Source organism: Sorex fumeus, unplaced genomic scaffold (assembly GCF_029834395.1).
Source record: "Sorex fumeus unplaced genomic scaffold, SorFum_2.1 ptg000072l, whole genome shotgun sequence".
Lineage (NCBI taxonomy): Eukaryota > Metazoa > Chordata > Mammalia > Eulipotyphla > Soricidae > Sorex > Sorex fumeus.
In genome coordinates, this window is record NW_026606129.1 from 15,045,122 (window position 1) to 15,070,806 (window position 25,685).

General features: G+C 44.9%; 1 protein-coding gene and 1 non-coding gene across 2 annotated transcripts in view; both read right to left on the minus strand.

Moving 5' to 3' along the window:
- ACP3 (acid phosphatase 3) overlaps positions 1–25,685 on the minus strand; it is a 52,437-nt gene that overhangs the window by 14,457 nt on the left and 12,295 nt on the right. The window contains exons 2-9 of the mRNA XM_056129543.1: positions 21,964–22,059; positions 16,075–16,161; positions 15,452–15,604; positions 13,096–13,194; positions 12,467–12,559; positions 10,284–10,416; positions 7,144–7,226; positions 4,286–4,389 (exon numbers count right to left, since the gene is read on the minus strand). Of these exons, the coding sequence (XP_055985518.1) occupies positions 4,286–4,389; positions 7,144–7,226; positions 10,284–10,416; positions 12,467–12,559; positions 13,096–13,194; positions 15,452–15,604; positions 16,075–16,161; positions 21,964–22,059 (848 nt within the window). The remainder of the gene's footprint in view (positions 1–4,285; positions 4,390–7,143; positions 7,227–10,283; positions 10,417–12,466; positions 12,560–13,095; positions 13,195–15,451; positions 15,605–16,074; positions 16,162–21,963; positions 22,060–25,685) is intronic.
- Positions 10,668–10,774, minus strand: LOC130038029 (U6 spliceosomal RNA). Its single transcript, XR_008794584.1, has one exon. It is a non-coding gene; the product is annotated as a U6 spliceosomal RNA (small nuclear RNA).

The following is a 25,685-nucleotide window of genomic DNA, read 5'->3' on the forward strand; positions in this document are numbered from 1 at the left end:
CTCCACCAGTGCCCTTTTCCCACTACCACAGATCCCAGTATCCCTCCCACCCTCAATCCCCCCATCCCACCCTGCCTCTGTGGCAGGGCATTCCCTTTTGTTCACTCTCTCTCCTTTTGGGTTCTGTGGTTTGCAAGAGAGGCACTGAGTGGCAATCACGTTTGGTCCATAGTCTACTTTCAGCATACTTCTCCCATCCTCGGAGGATCCTCCCAACACCCTTTAGTTGGTGCTCCCTTCTCTGTCTGAGCTCCCTTTTCCCCTAGCATGTGTGGCTGGCCTCCAATTAGGCTTCTCTTTGAGTCCTTCCTTTTCTCTTTTCCTCCCTTGCTATTTCTTTCAGTCTTTGCCCTGAATGTATTTCCAGCTTCCAAACCAGCCCGAACCCTGGACTGACCTCTGCATAGACTGTGCAAATCCATGCCTCGACCACACAGAGCAAGAGAACAGGGATCTGTAGGGTCGACCCTGAGGGGCCTTTCAATTCTCTCTTTTAGAAGGCTATACCCCGCAGTGCTCAGGATTCACTCCTGGCAGGATTGGGGGACCAGGTGGGGTGCAGGCGAGCCAACTTGGGTCTGTCACGTGCAAGGCCAGAGCTTTTCCCCATTGATCTATCTCTCTGGTCCCTCTGTTCTTTAAAAAAGAACAATGTTCTATTCAGGGGAAGGCCCTCGGCTGAGATGCTGAGTGGAGAGACCCACCCACGATGTAGGATTCTGTGATCCCTCTTGTGGGGAATAACTCCACAGAGGCAATTTGGCATTTCCCTCATAAGTCAACCTGTTTTTTGTTTTCTTTGAAAATGTTTGTGGTTTTTCAGGTCACCCCTGAAAGTACCCTTCTCAGTGAAGGACTTTGGAAAATAGATTTCAGAGATTCAAATGGGTTTCAGTGGGGAAGACACAATTGATGATATATACAGAAACTTTGCAAAAGTATTTCATAAAATTGGCAAGTGAAAAGAAGTACTATTTTTAAGTTAGTAAAATCTCATATAGCGTATTTTAAAAAATTTGGTTTCTAACAAAACACTAAATGCATATGCATATATACTTGCATATATATACACATACATACATATGTGTATATATATATATATCTATATATACACACACGCACACAACACATACACATAGTTTGGTTTTGGGCCACACCTGATGGTGATCAGGGCTTATAAATGGCCTACCTGCTGTGCTATTTCTCTGGCTTTATACATGTATTTTTTTTTAATTGGAGTCACCCCCAGAGGTACCTAGAAATCCCGAGTGCTTCTGTCCACTGGTGCAGGCCATAGAGTTCAGTGCTCAGGGGTCCCCACAGCTACACTGGTGGTGCTGGAGGTGGGGGGTCATGCGTTACTGAGGGTCAAACCCAGTACCTGGCACATGTCAGGTCTGTCCTCAACCTCCTGAATGATCTCTCTATCCCCAAGTTAACATTTCAAGAACATATTTAGTTCTTACGACAACTTTAACATTTACAGTCCTATGATGGCTGAAAAAATAATAAGTTATTCTTTTTTCCTTTCTCCTTATTTCCTCCAGGGCAAGTGGGATCCCCTAAAATAGAGATTGGGGTCAGAGAGAGCTCAATGGACACTGTGGCCAAGTGCGTGCAATCCCTGGTCATCACAACGGCAGCACTACAGAGAAGAGATAGGGACTCAACAACAACATCAACAATAATGGGGGCTGGAGGGAGACCACTGGGGGGAGGGCAATTGCCTTGCTTGGGGATGACCTGGGTTCGATCCTCAGAACTCCATAAGGTTCCTCAAGTATCACCAGGAATAATTCTGTAGTTCAAAGTCGGGGTAACCCCTGAGCATCACCTGGTATGGCCCCAAACAACAGCAATGATAACAAAAACCAGATTGCTAAAATGTGCTAAACATCATGGAAAAATTATTAAGGATTTCAATACAGTCACAGAGACTGGTAAGCCCAGCATGGCCTTTGCTGAGCCCTGAAGCACCTCACAGGCAAGTGGGTCCTGTGGACAGCTACTGGGGTGCCTTGAGGGGGTTATAAAAAGTGCCTTTCAAATTAACCCAGAAATTAAATTTTGATATCACTGCCCTCAATTTATCCCTTCCTTGCTCTGATTCCACAATGATAGCACTGTAGCACTGTCCTCCCTCTGTTCATAGATTTGCTCGAGCGGGTGCCAGTAACGTCTCCATTGTGAGACTTGTTGTTACTGTTTTTGGCTTATCAAATACGCCATGGGGAGCTTGCCAGGCTCTGCTGTGTGGGCGGGATACTCTTGGTAGCTTGCAGGGCTTTCTGAGAGGGATGGAGGAATTGAACCTGGGTTGGCTGCATGCAAGGCAAACTCCCTACCAGCTGTACTATCGCTCCAGCCCCTCCACTAATGATATCTCACAAAATTGTGGAGCTTCCAAAGGTACTTCTGGCCTTATCTTTCCAAAGACAAGGTCTGGGTCATGGGTATGGGTCATGGGTCTTCATTCTCGACATGGTGCTGGCCTTGGTGGCCAGCTCTTCCCAGTTTGCAATGATTTAACAATGAAACCCACATGTCCTGGCAACCCCTACAGTTTTGGGTAAACTGAGTCCTTCTAAAATTCAAAAAGCACAGCGGTAGGGCATTTGCCTTTCAGGCAGCCGACATGGCCGACCCGAGTTCGATTCCTCCGCCCCTCTCGGAGAGCCTGGCAAGCTACCGAGAGTATCTCGCCTGTACGGCAGAGCCTGGCAAGCTCCCCATGACCTATTCGGTATGCCAAATACAGTAACAACAAAGTCTCCAATGGAGATGTTACTGGGCCCACTCGAGCAAATCGATGAACAACGGGAGGGCCTTAAAAAAAATAAAAAATAAAATAAATAAAATAAAATTCAAAATTTGACTCTGCTAAGTGACTTTAAGCAGAGCCTTGGTCACTGGGGAGGGACACAATGACCATAAGTTACTCTGTGGTCACCATGGGTCTGTCTTTTGACTGGTCCCCAAAAGCTCCATGGAGGTGTTTAAAGTCTTTAATGCATATACTTAAGTCATTAGTATATGAATGTAGCCTGGTTGGTGGGGAGGGGGTGGAAGTCTTGGAGGAGCCCTTCAACTCACAGCCTGCTGGTAAAAAGAACTTAAGCAAAGACGCTAGCAAGCACGCCATCCATCCTACCCTTGTGTCTGTCTCCTACCTTTGTGCCTTAATAGGAAGAAGCTGAACTGCTCTTCCTGGAGCATCTTACTTATCTCAGAAGACTGTTACTGGAAAAGGGGTTTGAAATTGTACCAAACCAGCATGTGTCAGGGTGCTCCTAAAACTGACCTTGGGAGTGGCTTTCCCCTAATTTTATTTTTTTTTTCGGTCTGTTTTTGCATCATTTCCATCATGCTCAGGACTTACTCCTGGCTCTGACCACAGGGATCACTCTTGGAAGGGCGTGGGGGACCATAGGTGATGTTGGGGGTCAAATCTTGCATGGAAGGCAAGCACCATACCTGATATATTACTGCTCTGACCCTCCAAATCTTTTTAATGCTAAAAATAGATTTAACATGCCAATTAAACATGCAACCTATTTGTGTGTGTTATGTATGTTGTGTGTGTGTGTGTGTGTCTACATGCAATGATAAGCTTGGGGAAGAGGGACCCTTGCAGTAAGAGGAAGCAGCTTCTCCATAGTCTCAGGCTCCCTCTTACTCTGGGCATTGAAAATAAAGGATCTTTGGTCCAAAATTTGCCTGTGATATTTTACTTCACAAAATCCCTGGGAGAAACGTTACAGACGGTCCTGCTCATTGACTTGTAACAGAAACTTCCATGAACTTCCTTTTCCTTTGACATCTTTTACCATCTCCTGCCTCTCTGTGTTTTTTTTTTTTACACAGAGAAAAATGTAATGCTTGTTTACTTCTTTGAATACCATAATCTTTTTATTAAAAGCAACTTTTGTCATTTAGGGTTGTTTTCAAAGTTTTATTGACTTTATATATATATATATATATATATAAAATACTTGTATAATGGCTTTAAAGAAATTGAAGATTTGTTATGATTTTAAAAATTAAGTCGCTTTTGTCTTTTAGGGTAATTTTCAATTTTTTTTTCATTGACGTTGTGTATATAGTTTTTCCTCAGAAGTTTTCATGAAGACAAAGTGAAAACATGACTCCTTTATGAAGGAGTTATGGATGGCCACTATTTAAAGCACCCTCCTTTCTGGAATGTAAAACAAGACCAATGAAAAAGACAAAAGAAACTCGAGGTCTAGCAATGCGAAGTTGGAAAGATTGATTCTTAGACACTTACCCTTGGTCCAGGTACAATTCCATCAAGTGGCAGGAAGCATAGGGAGGAAGGAGTCCATTGTAGACATCTAGCGCCATCTGTAGACCACTCACGGTAGTGTCGTGCTACAGAGAGTTGACACAAATTTTTTATTTTAACATCTGGTTCAGAATTATCTTCAACAGGTATGAATTAGACAGTTGTAGAAGACCAAAGAACCATGATTTACAAAGAATTATCTTCAACAGGTATGTATTAGACAGTTGTAGAAGACCAAGAACCATGATTTTCAAAGTTATTGATAGTTGGGTTTTTGATGTACAATATTTCAACACCAATTCCAACCATTGTTTTTGTGCACCCTCAAATATCCTTATCTTGACAGCACATTTCAAAGCTTTGTGGTTGTAGTTTAGATATATAGCTCTACCACTCTCCCACATCATCAGTATAACTAGGCCCCTGATGCCTAGTCTCCTTTCTCTTCTTTCCCCCCGAACTTCTTTCTTTCTCTATACTTATTTTCCCTCTACTCTGAGGTCAAGGCTGATCTAGGCATCCCCCCTTTACTACATTACATTTTCTCATCTAGTTATTTTATTTGGGCTGGAGCGATAGCACAGCAGGGAGGGCATTTGCCTTGCACATGGCCTACCTGGGTTCGATTTCTCTGTCCTTCTTGGAGAGCCTGGCAAGCTACTGAGAGTAACCCACCCGCATGGCAGAGCCTGGCAAGCTCGCTGTGGTGTATTCAATATGCCAAAAACAGTAACAAGTCTCACAATGGAGACGTTACTGGTGCCTGCTCGAGAAAATCTATGAACAACAGGAGAACAGTGCTACAGTGCAGCTATTTTACACACCATTGATATAAGTGAGATCATCCTGTGCTGGAAAAGCTTATTTTGATAAAGTATCTGCTCTGTACTTGGCTGTGAGATTTGCATATATATATATCTTTTTGGGCTGGAAAGATAGCACAGCGGTAGGGCGTTTGCCTTGCAGGCAGCTGACATGGCCGACCCGAGTTCAATTCTTCCGCCCCTCTCGGAGAGCCCGGCAGGCTACCGAGAGTATCTCGCCCACACGGCAGAGCCTGGCAAGCTCCCCGTGACGTATTCGATATGCCAAACACAGTAACAACAAGTCTAAAAAAAAAAAATGGAGACGTTACTGGGCCCGCTCGAGCAAATCGATGAACAACGGGAGGACAGTGTTATAGTGTTATTTTCTTTTAAAAGATAGAGAAATAGAGATCTAGAAAAATTAAGTGATATAATTAAGATCATAGGATCCTGAAACAAAAGAAAGGAAATCTGAAACAAATCTTTGATTTTTATTACATGACTTTCCCAGTAGAAAATGTTTTATTGGTTTTCACTAAATTTTAAAATATTACAGAGGATAACATTAGACTATATTTTAAAATTAATTTTTTTTGGTTTATGGGCCACAGGGTGATTTTTCCTGGCCTTGCACTCAGGAATCACTCCTGGCAGTGCTCAGGGGAACATATGGGATGCTGGGGATCGATCCCAGGTTGGCCACGTGCAAGGCAAGTACTCTCCCTGCTGTGCTCTCTCCCCAGTCCCTAAAATTAAGTTATTTTGGCATTGACATTGGTTATACCTAGTGATTCTTGTTTACTATGCTAAGGATCAAACAGACTGATGTCTCCCTTCTCTGCGGCACCAGAATTTGTTTGTGTGGCCTTTATAGGCAGCTCTTTGTGAAGTTTATGTGCTTTGTTGTCCATTTTAAGAGTGACAATGTTTGGGGCTGGATAGATAGTACAGGGGATAAGACATTTGTCTTGCATGCAGCTCTAACCAGGGTTGGATTCCCAGCACTGCATATGGTCCCCAGAGCACTTCCGGAGTGATCCCTGAGCACAGAGCCTGGAGTAATCCCTGAGTACCACTGGGTGTGACCCCCAAACCAAAAATAGTGACAACTGTTGAAGTGGCAGAATTATGTTTTAACTTAAATTTGATGGGAGTAGGCATCTACTCACTCCAGAGTGTTGGGGAACAGGGTTAAGGCCATGCTTCCTCCTCCAAGAGATCAGACACTTGATCATGAAATTTACATACAAGTGGTACTACATGGAAAAGATCATGCTAAGCGAAATGAGCCAGAAAGAGAGGGACAGACATAGAAAGATCGCATTCATCTGGGCAACATAAAGTAACAAAATAAGAGACTAACACCCAAGAATAAAGGTAAAGGTAAAGGCCCTCCCGTTAATCGTCGATTTGCTCGAGCGGGCCCAGTAACGTCTCCGTTGGAGACTTTGTTGTTACTGTGTCTGGCATATCGAATACTCTCGGTAGCTTGCCGGGCTCTCCGAGAGGGGTGGAGGAATCGAACTCGGGTCGGCCATGTTGGCCGCGTGAACACCCAAGAATAGCTGTGATAAATACCAGGAGGTTCACTCCATGGCTTGGAGGCCAGCCGCACACTCTAGGGGTAAAGGCAGCTCAGATAGAGAAGGGAGCACCAAATGAAGGGTGCTGGGAAGATCTGCCCAGGATGGGAGACGCATGATGAAAGTAGACTATAGACCGAACATGATTGCCACCCAATGCCTCTTTTGCAAACCACAGCACCCAAAAGGAGAGAGAGAACAAAAGGGAATGCCCTGCCATAGAGGCGGGGTGGGTTGAGGGGGACGGGGGTGGGAGGGATACTGGGATTGGTGGGGGTGGAGAATGGGCACTGGTGGTGGGATGGGTACTTGATCATTGTATAACTGAAACCAAAGCACAAAAATTTGTAAGTCTACAACTGTACCCCATGGTGTTTCACTAATGAAAAAAAGAAAAAGAGAGATCAGATACTTGAACAAACGGATGCTCAGGGGGAGCAAAACAACTTACCGCTGAATACATGACGAGTTTGCGGCGGTTTGATGGCTGAGTCGCACTCATCAGGTTATTGATGATTTCTTTGACCAGGACGCCTGAAAGAAGGAGAGATCAGTGGTGAAACGGAGCCGAACACGAACTTATACTTCCATCCAGATGCTTTTGGTTGATACACAATGATTCTCTCTGCCACAATTCTCAAGAGTTTAGAAGTGAGGAAAAGAACTAGGTTGGGTGGAGTGGTAGATATACATTGGGTACAACTCTATCTTATCAACTGCTGCCTTCCACTCTGCTTCCCTCACTCCTGAACTCAACGAGGTCAGGGTCTGGCCAACATCTTCAGTAAAGGTTAGAGCAAGCGGTTTGGCTTGGTGAGTCATGTGGTCTGTCACAGATGTCCCCTCTTGGCTGGCAGCATAGGAAGTAGCATCCTAGATGCTCCCCGGACTAAGGAACAAAGCTGGCTTCCAGTACTGTTTGATAGAGAAAAGGGGCCAGAGAGATAGTATAGTGGGTAGGGTGCTTGCCTAGCATGTCACTAACCTGGGTTCCATTCCCAGTACCTTATACAGTTCTATGAGTACCACCAGGAGTGATCCCAGAGCAGAGCCAGGAGTAAGCTCTGAGCACCTCCGGGTATAGCCCCCCAAATTTAAAAAAAAAACCCAAAGTTGAGGGCCAGAGAGATAGTGCAGTGGGTAAAGTGCTTTCCATGCAGCTAGCCCAGGTTTGATTTCTGGCACTGGGAAGGCCTGCCCGGAGTGATCCCTGAGCACAGAGCCAGGAGCATTCTCTGAATACTGCTGGGTAGAGTTCCCAAACCAAATAAATCAAAAATTGATAGAGAAAAAAACCAGATTTGAACTATCCCCCCCCCCCCCCCCCCCCCCGAGTCTGGAACAAGAAGAGATTTCTACTAGGATAGATCTGAGAGCTAGCAGGTCTTCCTAAACTTCTGACTGGGTGTACAAGCAATGAGGGCGAGGAAGGATTTTATCAAAGTATTCTTCCTGAATGTCATGGATGAAACAGCAGTTTTGACAAAGTTTCTGGACACCGCCTGAACATTCCTCACTGTGGGGCCCAGACAATGAGTATTTTCTCTGCAGGACACTGTCCAGATTGCTTCGTCACTCGACAAGTATGTCACTGACGTGTCTCTCTGGTCTAGCCAGATCTGAACAATAAGACTGAGTTTGTGCTTTGGCACGGGATGCCTCGAGGAATAATCTCTGGGCTTATCAATAGCAGCGAACTTCCTCCAGAAAATAGGACAAGAGGACTACTCACTGGCTTGGGGCTCCAAGTCCAAGAAGGCACCAGGTTCTGACCAAACCTGAGAGTACTTCTCTGATGGAGAAACTGAGACCCAAAGCAGGGAAGGGACTTCCCTGGAACACCAGTTCTATTGCCATGGGTGGGTGGGGAGCAAGTGGAGCAGGAGGCAGCAGGGACAACCTCATCTTTTGTTCTTGGGCACCTGCATCAATGAGGAGAAACTGCCTGCCTGGCTCTCTGCCCTGGCCTCCGCTAGTTCCTGCACCAGAAGGAGCGCTCCTGGAACTGTGGCATACAGGTGCGCGCTTGTCTTGGGGTTTTATTAAAATGCAGATTCTGGGCTGGAGAGACAGACCAGAGGCTTAGGTGCTTGCATTATATGTGATTGATTTTTTTTCCTTAAATTTTTATTAGTGAACACCATGAGGTACAGTTGTAGACTTACAAAGTTTTGTGCTTGGGTTTCAGTTATACAATGATCGAGTACCCATCCCTCCACCAGTGCCCATTCTCCACCACCACTGATCCCAGTATCCCTCCAGCCCCCCCATCCCCCCATCCCACCCTACCTCTGTGGCAGGGCATTCCCTTTTGTTCTCTCTCTCCTTTTGAGTGCTGTGGTTTACAAAAGAGACGTTGAGTGGCAATCATGTTCAGGCTATAGTCTACTCTCATCACGCATATGTGATTGATCTTGATCCCAGGCACCACATTGTCCCCCAGCACCGCTGGGAGTCACCCCCCTTCCACCCCCCACCACCAGCATGGCTGGATGAGGCTTCCAAATCACATAAATAAAATCAGATTCTGATGTAAAGGCTGGGGCCTGAGATTGTGTTTTTAGGTCAGGGGAGGGATGCTGGCACTGTTGGTCCCTGGACTGTGGTTTGAGGAAGTGCCAACTTCTAAGGCTGTTGGGACAGGTTGAGAGAAATGAATCTGGGGTCCTGCCTCCACCATGGGATGGAGCCAAGTCACCCTGCTGACACCTGGTGCCCCAGGAATGAGCTGGTGTTTGTGGAGCCCAAGAGAGCCAACTTCCACACTCTGCAGCCTTCCCGGTGAAGCCCAGTGACTTTCAAATACAGACCTGTGGTTGGTTGGTCCTCAGGTGTCAAAAGGCTGAAGGATGGGGCTGGAGTGATAGTATAAAGCACTTGCCTTGCATGCAGCAAACCAAGGTTTAATCCTTGGCATCCCATACGGTGCCCCTGGTATTATTATTAGAGTAATCCCTGAGCTCCTCTGGGTGTCCCCCCCTCACCAAAAAAACAAAAAAAACCCCACAAAACATAAAAAAAGGCTGAGGATCCAGGAGACCTCAGTGGTGGGCCACAATGGCGTAGTGAGCTGGCGAGACAGAAGTTCAATGCCTGGCATGGCTACTTGTGTCTAGGTGTGATCCCACGGGCTCTGCTGCACGAGTTCTAGGGGCCACGGGAAAGAATGTGGTCTCCGGCACGCAGCAGCCAAGTATGGGATCCCCAGCCTTACAGGTACAAGAACGATGGACGCAAAGAGAAAAATACCAAGTCAGGGTCAGAACGCTGTTCAAGGCCCAGAGAACAGGCGTTGCATGCGGGAGTCCCTGGCACTGTAGAGTCCTGGATGCATCACCAGGGATGCCCTCAAACACCATTGGGAGTGTCCCCGTGCCCCAAAGAAAAATAAAACAGTATTGTACACAAAAACAATAAAATAAAATAAAATTGAAAAAAAACCAAACTGGGCGGGTGTGGGTAGGTGACTTGTTTCAAGTCAATGAGCTGCTTCTTGGTGGGCCTGGGACACACACCCACATACCCACACACCCACACACAACACATACACCACTCAACCGTCAACACATTCCCCCCCGCTCTCCTACTCACCTCCCTGAAGTCTAGATTTCTCCTTCTGCTTGTAAACGCCATAGAGGGACAAAAGGGACAGCTCTGATAATTCCTTCAGCTTGGTCATGGTGTCTTCGGTGGCCCAAGAGGGTAACGTGAAATTGTGAACATCCTGCAGCAAAGAAAAGAGGGCACACATACACACACACACGTGTGTGTGTGTGTGTGTGTGAGTGTGTGTCACTAAGTGTCCTCTTTGTTGACTTTTTCTTCTCTTTCAGACTGGAATTCTGCCAAGTTTCTCTTTCAGAAAACTTTACAATGGACACATCATGGTATTTTCTTTTTTTCTTTTCAATTTTTATTAGTGAAACACCATGAGGTACAGTTGTAGACTTACAAATTTTTGTGCTTGGGTTTCAGAAAAATATGGAATGCTTCACGAATCTGCGTGTCATCCTTGTGCAGGGGCCATGCTAATCTTCTCAGTGTCATTCCAGTTTTAGTATATGTGCTGCCGAAGCGAGCACACATCATGGTATTTTCAAGAAAAAGACCCACAGAATGAATGTGTTCCTTCTTACTCGCCCATAGCCTCTGGCTAAACTGGGTTGAAGAATATTTAGGTTCTGCAGAAGGCTCAGTGCAGTAGGGCAAGGCCTTGGTGAAAGTTAAAGCAATTTAATGTGCACCCGTGGGCCTGGAAACATCATTCAGGCCTAGAGCATGTTTCCTTGGTTGCTGACTGAACTGCCTGAAAGAACAACCAGAGGAAACAATGTGCACCCAGAGCCTTCTCCAACACACTCTCTGCTCCCCTCAGTCTCTTGTTCATGGCTCTTGGGGGAAGCTTGCCTCTCATGGGCTAGAGGCACTTGGCAAATACTTATTAACTAGATATTGAAACCGCACCTTAAGGACAGAGAGAGATACTGGGTCAGTATTTGTGGCCTACCATGGAGACGTATCTCTAGCATCAAAAGTTGCAAGAGAGGTGCTGGAGTGGGAGTACAGCGGGTAGGGCGTTTGCCTTGCACATGGCGGACTCGAGTTTGATTCCCAGCATCCCATATGGTCCCCTGAGCACCGCCAGGAGTAAGTCCTGAGTGCAAAGCCAGGAGTAACTCCTGTGAATTTCTGGGTATGACCCAAAAAGAAAAAAAAAGTTGCAAGAGAGAGAGTGTGTGTCAACTCACAGAAGTACAGGCCAAAGGGACGAAGGAAGACCCATAGAGGGAATAAATGGAAGAGTGGTGAAAAGAACCCCAGATACACACACCATGACTGTGACATTGAATAGCCCAGATTCAGCTGCAGGGAAGGAGGAAGAAAAAAGAAAATGGAGCCTGTCACCAAAATATGTCCTACTGTCCTTTGAGAAGTTATTCAGGCAAACAAACCAGTCTTGAAACAATGGGATGATACAAGTGAAACTAGTGGGAAGAAAGTATCTATTTGGGTCAGTTTGACTCTATCATGGGGAGGAGTTAGGGGTGGTGCCCAATAAAATATGTGATTCTGGCACTTAAGCAGTATAGATGTATGTGCATCGTGGCCAGGAGTGTGACCTCCTACTCCCCCTGAGAGAATGTATGTGAGCAGCACAACTCAAGTGCTTGGCCCGGGTGCGCTCCTTGCTCAGGTGGGCATACTATATACCCTGGCAAGTACCACGGCCAAGTGTAGGGGCACCGGGATCTAGTGAGGGCCGCTCTTGGTCACTGTGACAAAAGCAGCAGCAAAAGGAAGAGAGAGATGGAGGAAATGCTGTGATAGCCTTGGAAATGCTCCAAAGTGTACTTCCAGTTTCAAAGACTATTGAATCTGCCTTCTACAGAGAAGAAGAGATATTTTCCAGATAAGCCCATGTCAACCACCCAGCTGCAAATGGGCTTGTTTATTTCTCTCTGTATGTCCAGATTCCAGATCACGTTCAACATCATCATGAAATTCCCTGCCTGGAGTTCAAGACTCCCATGTGAGTGACTAAGAAGTATACAATGACAAGGCACAGAAGAAAAGTCATTTTTTGGGGGGGTTCTAAGAGGTTAAAATAAGAAGGAGAAAAGTCAGAATTTTCAAGTGACTATTAGACTGTTAAACTATGTTTTAAGTCAAAGGAAAGAGAAGAAATACATCCACCCCTAGAAAATGCATTAATTTTTCAGCATCGGGGAAGTTAGAAAATTGGAAAAGTTGATGTTGGAGAGAGTTTCCTTTACCTCACAAAATAAGGGATCGTAGATTCTACTCCAAATTCCAAAGAGGTCCTGTCCCTGGTATCCTGAAAGTTTGGGCAAAGTTTCCATGAAATCCTGAAACACAAAGGGAACAACAATGACTTTTTCCCGGGTTCTTGAAGAATAGCATGAGCGAGTGACATCTAAGATGGGACAGTTCTGTGTTGTGTGGACAGAGAAGGGGGCTGAATATTCCCTCACTGAATGCTGGCACCATTCTTTTGTTTTTTGGGAGGGGGTAGAGTTGCGGTTTGGGCCACACCTGGCAGAGCTCGGGGCTACTCCTTGCTCTATGCACAGGAGTGACTCCTGGTGGAGCTCGGGGGAACATATGTAATGCAAAGGATTCGAACTTGGGTCAGCAGGATGTAAGATAAGTGCCTTAACCCCGTACTATCTTTTCAGCCTATCTAATAATTTTTTTAATTTAAATTTTATTTCCATTTTTTTGTTCTTTGGGTCACTCCTGGCTGCTTAGGACTTATTCCTAACTCTGTTCTGAGGTCCGGATGAGGTGCTGAGGACTCAAACCAGAGTTGGCTGTATGCAAGGCAAGTGCTTTGCTTTCTGTTCTATCTCTCTGGTCCCTAATTTTAATTTTACTTTTTTACCTTATAAGGATCCAGCATTTTCTGGAATTCCTCTGAGATCAAAGTTTCATTCTCAAGTTCTTCAAAACGAGGACAGTTTCGGAAAGGCAGGTACAGTAACTGAGGATAAAAGAGAAACCATAAATCCTTTTAATAACCAGGAGAGGGATTTGTGGGGGTGTTGGAGGGAAGCTAAGGAAGTTGCAGCCATATTTCAAGCCTCATTAGGTACAAAGCCACCTGAATAAAAGATTTTATTTTTTAATATCAATGTGTTTTGAGTTGAATGGAAGTTCTAAAATTGAGGGGAAAGAAGTAAACGGTCTACTGGTCTTAAAGCATGAGGTATCTGCACAGAACTGAAAATAGTTTCTTTTATAAGTTTGCCTAAGTTTAACTGTACCATGGATGTTGTTGGTTCTCCATGGCATAATGGGATAGTGACCTGGCTTCTCTAGGGTCCATTTCTAGTGCTAGATGTACACGTGAATTCACAAACACACACACACACACACACACACACACACACACAAGTCAGAGGTTCTGGAAAGAAGCTCAACAAATCAAAGTCAAAGCATTATTGTTTGCAAACTGCAGAACTGTAAAATAAGGGCACATGTTTAATGGAAGAAAAGTATATTTAAAAATCTATTATAGGGACTGGGAATAGGGTTCAAATAGAGCACTTGCATGTATGAAGCCCATGTTTGATTTCCAGTACATTAAAAAAAATCTATTATGAAGATAAAGTGAGTTTAACTCCGACACTCATAATTATATATATTTTATATATGTTATACATAATTATAACATATAGAATATATAATTATGATTGTCACATTAAAATTATATATATAATTTTTACCTTTTTGCTTGTTCTTGTTTTTTTTGGGGGGGATTAGAACAAACCCAGTGGTATTCTGGGGTCACTCTTACCAGTGCTTGAGGGAATCAAATGTATTAGGATCAAACCAGGGTTGGCCACATGCAAGGCAACTACCTTAAACCTCTGTATTAACTCTTCACTCCAATCTTGTATCATTTTGATTACAACCCATTGGTTGGTGACTACTAAATTTATTTCATTGCCCTTATTTTCACCTATAGGTGAAACAACTACCTTAACCCCTAACCCATCTTTCCAGCCGTAGGCAGATTATTTTTAAAATACTATGCCCATGGGGCCAGAGTGATATTACAATGGGCCGGACATTTGTCTTGAATGTGACCAACGTAGGTTCAATGCCCCGGCATTCCATATGATCCCCCAAGAACTGCTAGGAATAATTCCTGAGTACAGAGCTAGGAGTATCACTGAAACAAAAAAACAAAAAATACTATGCCCAGCACTACCTTTAAAGCCTGATATGTTAATGGCAAATGCCCTGGGTATTAGGAGTTTAAATGCACCCAGGTGATTCAAATAAAGGGGAGCATTGAGAATCATGCGGTTCCTGGCCTGGCCTACACCTGGATCCAGTCCCAGGCCTGATGTGTGGCCCTGGGACTGGCTTTGTTTATTTTTGACTACATACTGCACTTGTTGTAAAATGAGGACAATATCTGATATTCAAGGTTGCTACTGAAGGTATGCATGATGACACAGAGGAAGAAAAGGCAGGCAGCACTCAAATCTTTCTTTGTCCTTGATCCAAGGAGTGGGGAATTCCTATGGGGAAGAGAAAATTAGTAGGTAGAGAGGTCTTAGGATATCCTGAGAGGAAGAGAAGAAACTCTTACGGGGCACCACAAGCTAGTGAAATGAAGGCTCAATTTGGGAATTTGTGAGGCATGTGTGTGTGTGTGTGTGTGTGTGTGTGTGTATGTGTGCGTGTGTGTGTATGGAGACACAAACTGCCAACAGTCCAGGTAAAAGGAAGTAGATGACTAAGATTCAAAGAGAAACTCTACTCCTACTCTTTTATTTGGGGGGATGGAGAATGTTGTTGGTCCCTACCCAGCGGTGCTCAGGGCTTGCTCCTAAGAGACCTGGGGATGACCCGGGGTGCTGTGGATTAAACCTAGGTTGGCTATATGCAAAGTAAGCACCCTACCTACTGTACTTATTGCTCTGGCCCCACTCTGACTCCTTTTATGCCTCTTCGCCCCATTATCCTTTGCAGTTTTATTTAGGAAAGACTCGAGATTGTACCACACAGGGCTCTGGAGATCCCAGTGGTCTGAGCACACAGCATTTGATCCCTGGCATCTTCCCACATGCAGAATTCCATTCCAGTGGGACTGCAGCCAAGGGTGTGCAATCCCCAGTCGGAGCAACAACAACAAAACGAAATGGGAGTGGGGGACTCCCAAATCCACAGGCACTGAGCAGCTGAATTCCCCCAATGAAGTCTCCTGGTTTTGTCCTCACACTGACCTGGTCTTCAGATCGAGGGACTGTGTGCACAGGGATGGGCTGCCAGGCCAGGCTGGGGTTCCAGATGCTGGTTCCTTCTGGGGGGAAGAGGGCAGCCAGGTTTGTCATTGCACTCATCAATGTCCGGTCAATGTCTGTGCTTCGGACGTAAACCTAGAGCAGGCACATCGAAGCAGAGCACAAGTGAGAGGAAGTGGGCATCTCCCCTCCCCCAACACACATACACAGTGAGGCTGAGAGTTGATCTGAGAAAAGGCCGTTCACCCACACTAAAATCTAAGAAGACTTGGGGGCTCCTATCCCTATCAAATGATGTTGCGGGAGAGGCACGACTGTGAGTATATGATGATATAAAGCAACCAAATATGCCAATAATTGAATAGAGCAAAGGAGACCCATTACATGGTAATTACTAACTAAACCAAAACATCTTCCCTCGAGGCCCATACAATGTTGAATTTTGTCATCTTCACAGATTATTAGGAGCTAAACATTTGCACACTTGTTTAGTACATTGTTTGACAAGACCTGTGACCTGTGTGAAAGTTCAACCAGAAACAGGCAAAGCACTTTTACAGATTCTTCTACAGATCAAGGCTCCCATTCGAGGCTCCCCAACTTGCCTGTTCATGTTTATAGGACTCATTCAAGAAATCTGCATATCTCTTCCTTAGATATGTTCCAAGTTCATAGTGTTGCTCCATGCCCAGCTAAGGGAACAGAGATAAGCGAAAGTTAAGTTCAGAGAGCATCATTCTTCGTCTTCTTTTTTGTTTTTTTAAATTTTATTGAATCACCGTGAGATAGTTACAAGATAGATACTTTCATGTTTGGGTTACAATCACACAATGATCAAACACCCGTCTCTCCACCAGTGCACATTCCTCACCACCAATATCCCCAGTATACCCCCCCTTTCCTACCCTCTCCCTGCCTCTATGGCAGACATGATTCCCCATAAACTCTCTCTACTTTGGGGCTTATGGTTTGCAATATAGACTCTGAGAGGTTATCATGTTTGATACTTTATCTACTTTCTGCGCACATCTCTCATCCTGGCCGATTCCTCCAGCCATCTTTTTCTTAGTGATCCCTTCCCTATTCTAGCTGCTTTCTCCCCTTTGCTCATGAGGCAGGCTTCCAGCTATGGAGAAATCTATCTGTCCCATGTATCTACAGTCCTTAGGTGTCAGCCTCATGATATGTTGTTTTATACTCCACAAATGAGTGCAGTCCTTCTATGCCTGTCCCTCTCTTTCTGACTCATTTCACTTAAAATGATATTCTCCATAACTATCCATTTATAAGCAAAGTTCATAACTTCATCTCTCTGCATAGTATTCCACTGTGTAGATGTACCAAAGTTTCTTTAACCAGTTATCTGTTCCAGGGTACTTGGGTTACTTCCAGATTTTGGCTATTGTGAACAGTGCTGCAATGAACATATAGGTATAGATGTCATTTCTACTGTGCTTTTTTGCATCCTCGGGATATATTCCCAGAAGTGGTATTGCGGGGTCATATGGAAGCTCAATTTCTAGTTTCTGAAGGACTGTCCATATTGTTTTCCAGAAAGGCTGGACTAGTAGCATTCCCACCAACAGTGAAAGAGTGTCCCTATTACCCCACATCCACACCAGCACTGGTTGCTTTTGTTCTTTTGAATGTGTGCCAGTCTCTGTGGTGTGAGATGATATCTCATTATTGTTTTGATTTGCATCTCCCTGATGGCTAGCGATGTGGAGCATTTTTTTCATGTGCATTTTGGCCATTTGTATTTGTTTTTTGAGGAAACTTCTGTTCATTTCTTCTCCCCATTTTTTGATGGTGTTGGAGGTATTTTTCTTGTACAATTCTACCAGTGTCTTGTATATCCTGAATATTAATCCATTAATCAGATGGGTATTTGGTAAATATTCATTCCTATTCTGTGGGCTCTTTCTGTATTTTGGTCACTGTTTCTTTTGAAGTGCAGAAGCTTCTTAGTTTTATGTAATCCCATTTGTTTATGTTTGCTTCCACTTGCATGGCCAGTGCTATTTCATCCTTAAAGGTGTTTTTAGCTTCAATGTCGTGGAGAGCTCTGCCTACATTTTCCTCTATGTACCTTATGGATTCATGTCTGATATTGAGGTCTTTAATCCACTTTGATCTGACTTTTGTGCCTGGCATTAGACAGAGGTCGGTGTTCATTTTTTTTTGCAGGTAGCTTTCCAGTTTTCCCAGCACCACTTAATGAAGAGGCTTTCCTTGTCCCACTTCACATTTCTTGCTCCTTTGTCAAAGATTAAGTGGTCATATATTTGGGGGTCTGTGACAGAATATTCAACTCTATTCCATTGGTCTGCAGGTCTGTTTCTAGCCCAGTACCATGCAGTCTTAATTACTACTGCTTTGTAGTACAGTTTGAAGTTGGGGAGGGTGATGCTGTCCATCCTCTTTTTTCTCAAGGATTGTTTTTGCTATTCATGGGGGTTTATTGTTCCATATGAATTTCAGGAGTGTTTTGTCTATTTCTTTGAAAAATGTCATGGGTATCCTGATAGGGACCGCATTGAATTTGTGTAGTGCTTTGGGCAGTATTGCCATTTTGATAATGTTAATCCTCCCTATCCATGAGCAGGGGATGTGTCTCCATTTCCTAGTGTACTCTTTTATTTTTTGAAGTAGTGTTTTGTAATTTTCCTTGTATAAGTCCTTCACCTCTTTGGTTAAGCTGACTCCGAGGTACTTGATTTTCTGAGGTACTATTGTGAACGGGATTTTTTTAAATGTCTATTTCTTCTCTTTCGTTACTTGTATATACGAAAGCCAGGGACTTTTGGGTGTTGATTTTGTAGCCTGCCACTTTACTAAACCAACCTATTATTTCTAGGAGTTTTTCTGTAGAATCTCTAGAGTTTTCTAAGTATAGTATCATCACGGTCCTCCCGTTGTTCACCGATTTGCTCAAGCGGGCCCAGTAACATCTCCTTTGTGAGACTTGTTGTTACTGTGTTTGGCATATTGAATACATCACAAGTAGCTTGCCAGGCTCTGCTGTGCGGGCAAGATACTCTCGGAACTTGCCGGGCTCTCCGAGAGGGGCAGAGGAATCGAACTCGGGTCGGCCATGTTGGCTGCGTGCAAGGCAAACACCCTACCCGCTGTGCTATTGCTCCAGCCCATATCATATCGTCTGCAAATAGTGATATTTTGACCTCTTCCTTTCCTATCTGTATTCCCTTGATACCTTTCTCTTGCCTAACTACAATGGCCAGGACTTCTAATACTATATTGAATAGGAGTGGCAAAAGTGGGCACATCTCTTCTCTTTGAATGTGCAGCATGAACAATGGTGTTATTTTAGTTGCACAAGGTATAACATCCTCAATAACACCCATTTCAAGGAAAGAAAAGAGTGCATTCATCTACAGCCATGACTTTCTGAGAAAACACATTTCTTTTCATTAGCACTTGACAGAGAGTGAGTAAACTGATTTGATCTGAAGCATTAAGTGAACACTTCATGTCTGTTGTAAGGAAGTGAATTCAGTGGCTCATCTTTGTGGTAAATGTTTTCAGGGGACTGGTTGACCACTTGCCAGGAGGATTATGGGAGAAATCCAATGACTGCTAAAAAGGTTGACTAGGATGAACTGAGAGATCACGTCAGGCTTCTTTTAAAGCAATACTTCATTATCTGCATAATTTATGCTTGTTTCATAGAAAAAAAACCCCAAAACCAGAACTAATTACTAAAAGTGGGGCCTAGGGAGCAGCAGTATCAGCATTACCTGGGAGTAGGTTTGAAATTAAATTTTGGGCCACGCCCTTGACCTACTAAACCAGAATTTTCAGGGTGGAGCTCAGGAATCTGTTTTTAACAAACTCACCCAAAGATGCTGATAGTAATCATTGAGAATTGGTGGTTTAGCTTGATGTTCGTCATGCATGACTGGCATCAGAAGGAAAATGATCAAGCAGATTCCTCCTTTTTCCCCCAAATTCCTGCTTAGGACACAGCTCTGGAACCTGCATTTTAACAAGTGAATTTTTTGGGGGGGGTGGGGGGAAATGGGGCAGTTTGGACCACACCTAGCAATGCTCAGGGGTTACTCCTGGCTCTGCACTCAGGAATTATTCCTGGCGGTGCTCGGGGAACCATATGGGATTCTAGGGATCGAATGCAAGCGTCCTGTTTGCTGTACATAGCTCAGTTCCCTGCCCAGAGATTCCCAGGTTGTGAGCTGGAAGGAGCAAGCTTTTGAGACACACTGTGTACATGTCTTTCTTTTTTCTTTTTTTAATGATGCTCAGAGATCACTCCTGGCCGACTCAAGGGATCATATGGGATGCTGGGGATCAAACCCGGATCATCTAGTTACAAAGCAAGCACCTTACCCACTGTACTATTGTTCTGGCCCTTCTTTTGTTACCTTTCCCCCAAAGATTAAAAACAAGGTCTCTGTTTCTCCTATTTGAACCTCTTCCTCACTTATGTTTGCAGATAAAATGGAGTGGTCCATGGGAGACTTTGTTGGTTCAATCTCACAGCACCCTTCTTGAAACCTCTGTTCTCTTTCTCTAACCAAGCCATGTGGGCTAGATGGTTACTTTAAAGACAGGAGACCACGATCTTCTAAGGCCAGCTGATTGCCAATAAAGCTCCTATTTTGTTTAATTTTATTTGGGGGCCACACCTGGTGGTTGTTCAGGGTTTAGTCTTAGCTCTGAGCTCAGGGATCATTCCTGGTGAATTTGGGGGACCATATGGAGTGCTAGGGATAGAAGATGGGTTGGCTGCAAGGCATATGCCCTGCCTGCTGTACTATCTCTCCAGGCAACTGATAAAGCTTGTCCTCCACTTGTGGCCATGTCACCTGACTGACTGGCAATCAGCTGGGACCTTGGAATGATATGTCAAATATCACTTCCTGGAGAAGCGCCCCCACCTCTGAAAGGCCCTGGGAAGTCAGGATCGGAGCAGTGATGACACCTCTTTGTGCCTCTGTTCACCACCTCCTTGGATGTGCTTCAGGAAAGATGGGTCCCGGTGGTTAATGAACCACTTCTAAGGAAGGCTGAGCCCCAACAAATCCAGTTGACAACTCTTTACAACAGCCAGAATCTGGAAAAAACCTGAGTGCCTGAGAACAGATGACTGGTTAAAGAAACTGTGGTATATTTACACAATGGAGTACTATGCAGCTGTTAGAAAAGATGAAGTCATGAAATTTACATACAAGCGGTACTACATGGAAAGTATTATGTTAAGCGAAATGAGTCAGAAAGAGAGGGATAGACATAGAAAGACTGCATTCATCTGGGGAACATAAAGTAACAAAATAGGAGACTAACACCCAAGAGTGGCCGAGATTAGTACCAGGAATTTTGCTCCATGGCTTGGAGGCCAACCACACATGCTAGGGGAAAAGGGAGCTCAGATAGAGAAGGGAGCACCAAATAAAGGGTGTTGGGAGGATCCTCCCAGGATGGGAGAAGCATGCTGAAAGTAGACTATAGTCCAAACATGATTGTCACCCATTGCCTCTTTTGCGAACCACAACACCCAAAAGGAGAGAGAGAACAAAAGGGAATGCCCTGCCACAGAGGCAGGGTGGGATGGGAAGGATGGGGGGTGGGTGGGAGGGATACTGGGACCTGTGGTGGTGGAAAATGGGCACTGGTGGAGGGATGGGTACTTGATCATTGTATAACTGAAACCCAAGCACAAAAATTTGTAAGTCTACAACTGTACCTCATGGTGTTTCACTAATAAAAATCTAAAAAAAAAAAAATCCAGCTGACAAGAAAAATTTAGTTTCTGGTTCTAGAGGAATTGAGTTTTCCCAAGTCAGTCAACTCAGCTTCTAGATGATATTTGTTTTCATCTTTTCTGGTGGAGCCTGAGCAAGTAAAACATTGACTTTCTTTTATTTATTTATCACTGTTTAATTATCACTGTTGTTATTTTGGCTTTTGGAGTCACCCATAGCAATGGGAGGGTGGGTGAATACCATGGAAGCTGGGGATTGAACCTGGTGGGGGGGTGAAAAGTTCTTTCTCCTGAAAAGTTCTTTCCCAAGTAGTGCTCCAGCTCTCTGAGCTGTCTCCTTGGCCTCAGATAATTCCACAAATTTTTTCGGGGGCCTCTCACCTTCAAGGTAAGAGTTCTACCGCTGAGTTGCTGAGTCACAAATTCCTTGATTCTTGTTCCCGTCCATGGGACATCTCTGAGGTTTTAATAACGTCTCAAGGATAATTGGTTAAACAGAGTCCAACAGTCAATTCAATATTTTCCCTATTAGTCACCAAGGGTAGATCAGAAAGCACCCAAGTTGACCATAAGTGCCCCTTGTTCAACAATTGAAAAATATTTGAGGTAGTTTTTTTGGTGCCAGGATTGTGTGCAAAACACTTGGCCAGATCTTAGCTAGTCAAGTCCTTATCTGGTTTCAACAGATGACAAACCTCACCATGCTCTGCATCCCTAGAGACCTAGCAACAGTTTATCTGAAAATGCAACCAACCTGAGTGAGCTGGCCAAACCCCTGTGGCCATGAGGATTCCTGGATGGGGTCATCGGGGAAGGTTTCGATGGGGCTGCGGTCTCCGTGCCGAAACACCTAGAAAGACCAGACATCAATGGCATCAGTTTCATATATGGCTCTTGGTCCTGCTCCCCGTTATCTATTGTTATTATTATTAATTATCATCATCATCATCATCATCATCATCATCATCATCATCATTTTCCTCCGCCCCTCTCAGAGAGCCCGGCAAGCTACCGAGAGTATCTCGCCCGCACCGCAAAGCCTGGCAAGCTCCCCGTGATGTATTCGGTATGCCAAACACAGTAACAAGAAGTCTCACAATGGAGACATCACTGGGCCCGCTTGAGCAAATCGATAAACAATGGGAGGACCGTGACCGTGATCATCATTATTATTATTTCTAAACCATTGATTCTCAATGTTGTTTGCTCACTGGATTACTAGGAGAGAGAAATAATTCTGTGGACTGGATAAAAGGATTTAAAAGGATATAGGGTGCTGGAGAGAGCTCAACAGACTGAATGTACGTTCTGTGTGAAGGAAGCACAGCTTCGATCCCTAGCATTGCATGACCCTCCACCACTATTGGGTACCACTACCCAGGGACTAGTCCCTAAGCAATTCTGGATGTGGCTCCCAAAACCAAGACAGACAGACCACCCCTGATTTCCTCTCAGGTGAGAAACAACTCCTGTAGCCTACCAGCACATGCCTGATTTTATATAATATAAGAAACAAATAGGAAGCTGGAGTAGGAGAGATAGCACAGAGGGTAGGGTGTTTGCCTTGCACGTGACTGACCTGGATTTGATTCCTCCGTCCCTCTCAGAGAGCCCTGCAAGCTACCTAGAGTATCCCGCCTGCATGGCAGAGGCCTGGCAAGCTCCCCATGGTGTATTTAATATGCCAAAAACAGTAACAAGTCTCACAATGGAGACGTTACTGGTGCCCGCTCAAGCAAATCGATGAACAGTGGGAGGACAGTGCTACAGTGCAATCCTGCATGCAGCTGACCATAGTTTGATCTCCGGCACCCCATAGGAGCACTGCCAGGAGTGATCCCTGGGTGCAGAGTCAGGAGTAAGCCCTGAGCACTGCAGATGTGACCCAAAAACTAAAAAAGAGAATTAAGGGGGCTGGAGCAATAGCACAGCGGGTAGGGCGTTTGCCTTGCATGTGGCCGACCCGGGTTCAATTCCCAGCATCCCATATGGTCCCCCGAGCACCGATAGGAGTGATCCCTGAGTGCAAAGCCAGGAGTAATCCATGAGCATCGCCGGGCGTGACCCAAAAAGCAAAAAATAAAATAAATAAAAAAGAGAATTAAAAAGAAGCAAGTAGGAAGCAGGTGGGAGCACGTGGAGTCAGGAATGTGCCCAGGGAACTGCAGGCAGAACCTTCAGTTTGTTTTCACGGGCCATTGTTTGTCTATACCCTTACTTTGTTCCTTTACTTTGTTTCTCACTCCACATATGAGTGAGATCATCTGGGATTTGTCCTCCTTCTGACTCACTTTGCTTAGCCTTACACCCTCCCAGTTCTAGCCAAGCTGCAGCGAAAGACAAGATTTCATCTTCCACCGTGGAGCTAGGCTACAGCTTCTTTATCCATACATCAGTTGTTGGGCGCTTGGTTGTTTTTGGTTCTCTACTATCACACTTAGCGCTGACGTGAGCATGGGCGCGCATCTCTCTTTCAAGTGAATGTTTTTGTGTTCTTGGGAGAGATGCCCAGGAGTGGAATCTCCGGGCCCTGTGGTAATTAATTCTGTGTTCAATCCGGGGGAAGTTTCCCGACTGTTTTCCAGAGAGGCCAAACCAGACAGCCTTCCCACCCACAGTGTCTGAGTGTTTGTTCCTTTTCTGCTGCCTACCAGTCAGTGCCGAGTGTTTCCCGGCTTGATATCAACCACTGTCATTGGTGAGAGATAAATCATGGTTGTTTTGGTTTGCATTTCCCCAATAACCAGTGATGATAAATACTTAAAAAAAAACCCCAACTATGCCTAGTGCCTGTCAGAACAAATAAATTTCCATTAACTACCCATCAACTCTTAAAAATTTTACATAGGAGTCGGGTGGGGGAAGTCTTTATAGAGGCCGAGTCACAGAGTCTTCCCACTGCATGACTCTATGCATGCTGGATGCCAGGGGCAGCTTTGGGGAGCGAGGAAAGCAAAAAAAAAAAAAAAAAGAATGCATCTTCCAAGGTGGGGGACAGTGAAGAGACTCCAAATGCCTGGACTAGCTTGAGCGTCAACCGGGGGTCAAATACTCTTAAGGCTCCGCCAGTGGCTGCAACAGTTGGGTCAATTCCTGGGCGAGGCTGACCCCTGCACAAGAGGTTGCCCAGGAGCATCTGGGTCCTTTGTCAGCAGAACACAGGTAACATTCCCCAGTTGGGAAAACAAAAAAGGTCTCTAGGCTCTGCCCACTACGCCCCAGGTGGCAAACCACCAACTCAAGAGCCCACAAGCAGCCAGATGGACTGCATTGCAGTTGAGTGGTTTACGAGGTTTCCCACCCCAAAGTCACACCCCCACAGGCTCCCCAAAGCTGGCTTTATCCTAGAAACTCTGCCCTTGTGCTGCTCCTAGTTTGAATACTCTCATTACGTCTCATTTTCCTTAGTTTGTTTGGGGGTCATACCCAGCAGCTCTTAGAGCTTACTCCGGACTCTGTGCTCAGGAATCCCTCCTGGTAGGCTCTGAGGCCCATAGGGTGAGTTCATGTGCAAGGCAAATGCCCTTCCTGCTGGACAACGGCCCCTGACACTCTCTCATCACTTTTTTAAAAATTAAATCACATTGATAAACACATTTACAAAGTTGTTCATAATTAGTCATATAATGTTCCAATACCAGTGTACATTTCCCACCACCAATGTTCCATGTCCCCTCCCACTCCACTACTATGGCCTCCTCTCATCTCTCTCTCCTCTCCTTTTTTCTCCCTTTCCTCTACCTCTCCTCTCCCCCCACTCCCACTTTTGGGCCTTATGGTTTGCAATACATATAATGAAAGGTTAACAGGTATATCCCTTTGCCTACTTTCAACACTCAGTTTCTGTCTAAAATGATCATTTCCAACTATTACTGTCATCTCTCATCATTTCAAAGACTACTCTTCTCTTTCCAAACTGCACGAAGAGATTAACCCAAGTTCAGTGAGCTGCCCAAGGTCCCACATGGAGGGTGCATGAGGTCAGGGCCAGCAATCGACAGAGACAGCCTGTCCCTGTGAGGGGCTCTCGCACAAGCCTGGGAGTTGGGAGCAGTATTGTCTACTCAGTGTCCTCTAAGAAGGAAAGAGATGTGTATGGGGGAGAGAGGGGTCGGCAGGGAAGGGAAGGGGTGATGCAGTGGAAGGGGAAAAACAACTTTGATGTTTAAAAAACAACTTAAGCCCAAGTACTATTGGAAAAACTAGGGAGCTGAGAGCTATTTTGTCTTAAGTCACATTTGGCAATGCTGAGGAGTTAATTCTGGGTCTGCACTCAGAAATCACTCCTGGTGGTGCTCAGGGGACCACATGGGATGCCTGAGATCAGGCTCAGGTGGGCTGCATGTAAAACAAGTGCCCACCCCACTGTACTATCACTCCGGCCCCTAAAGGATTCTTTTTAAATATTTTACGTTTATTTTTTATTTAAAAAAACTTTTGTATTGATCACCGAGAGATAGAGCATTACAAAATTGT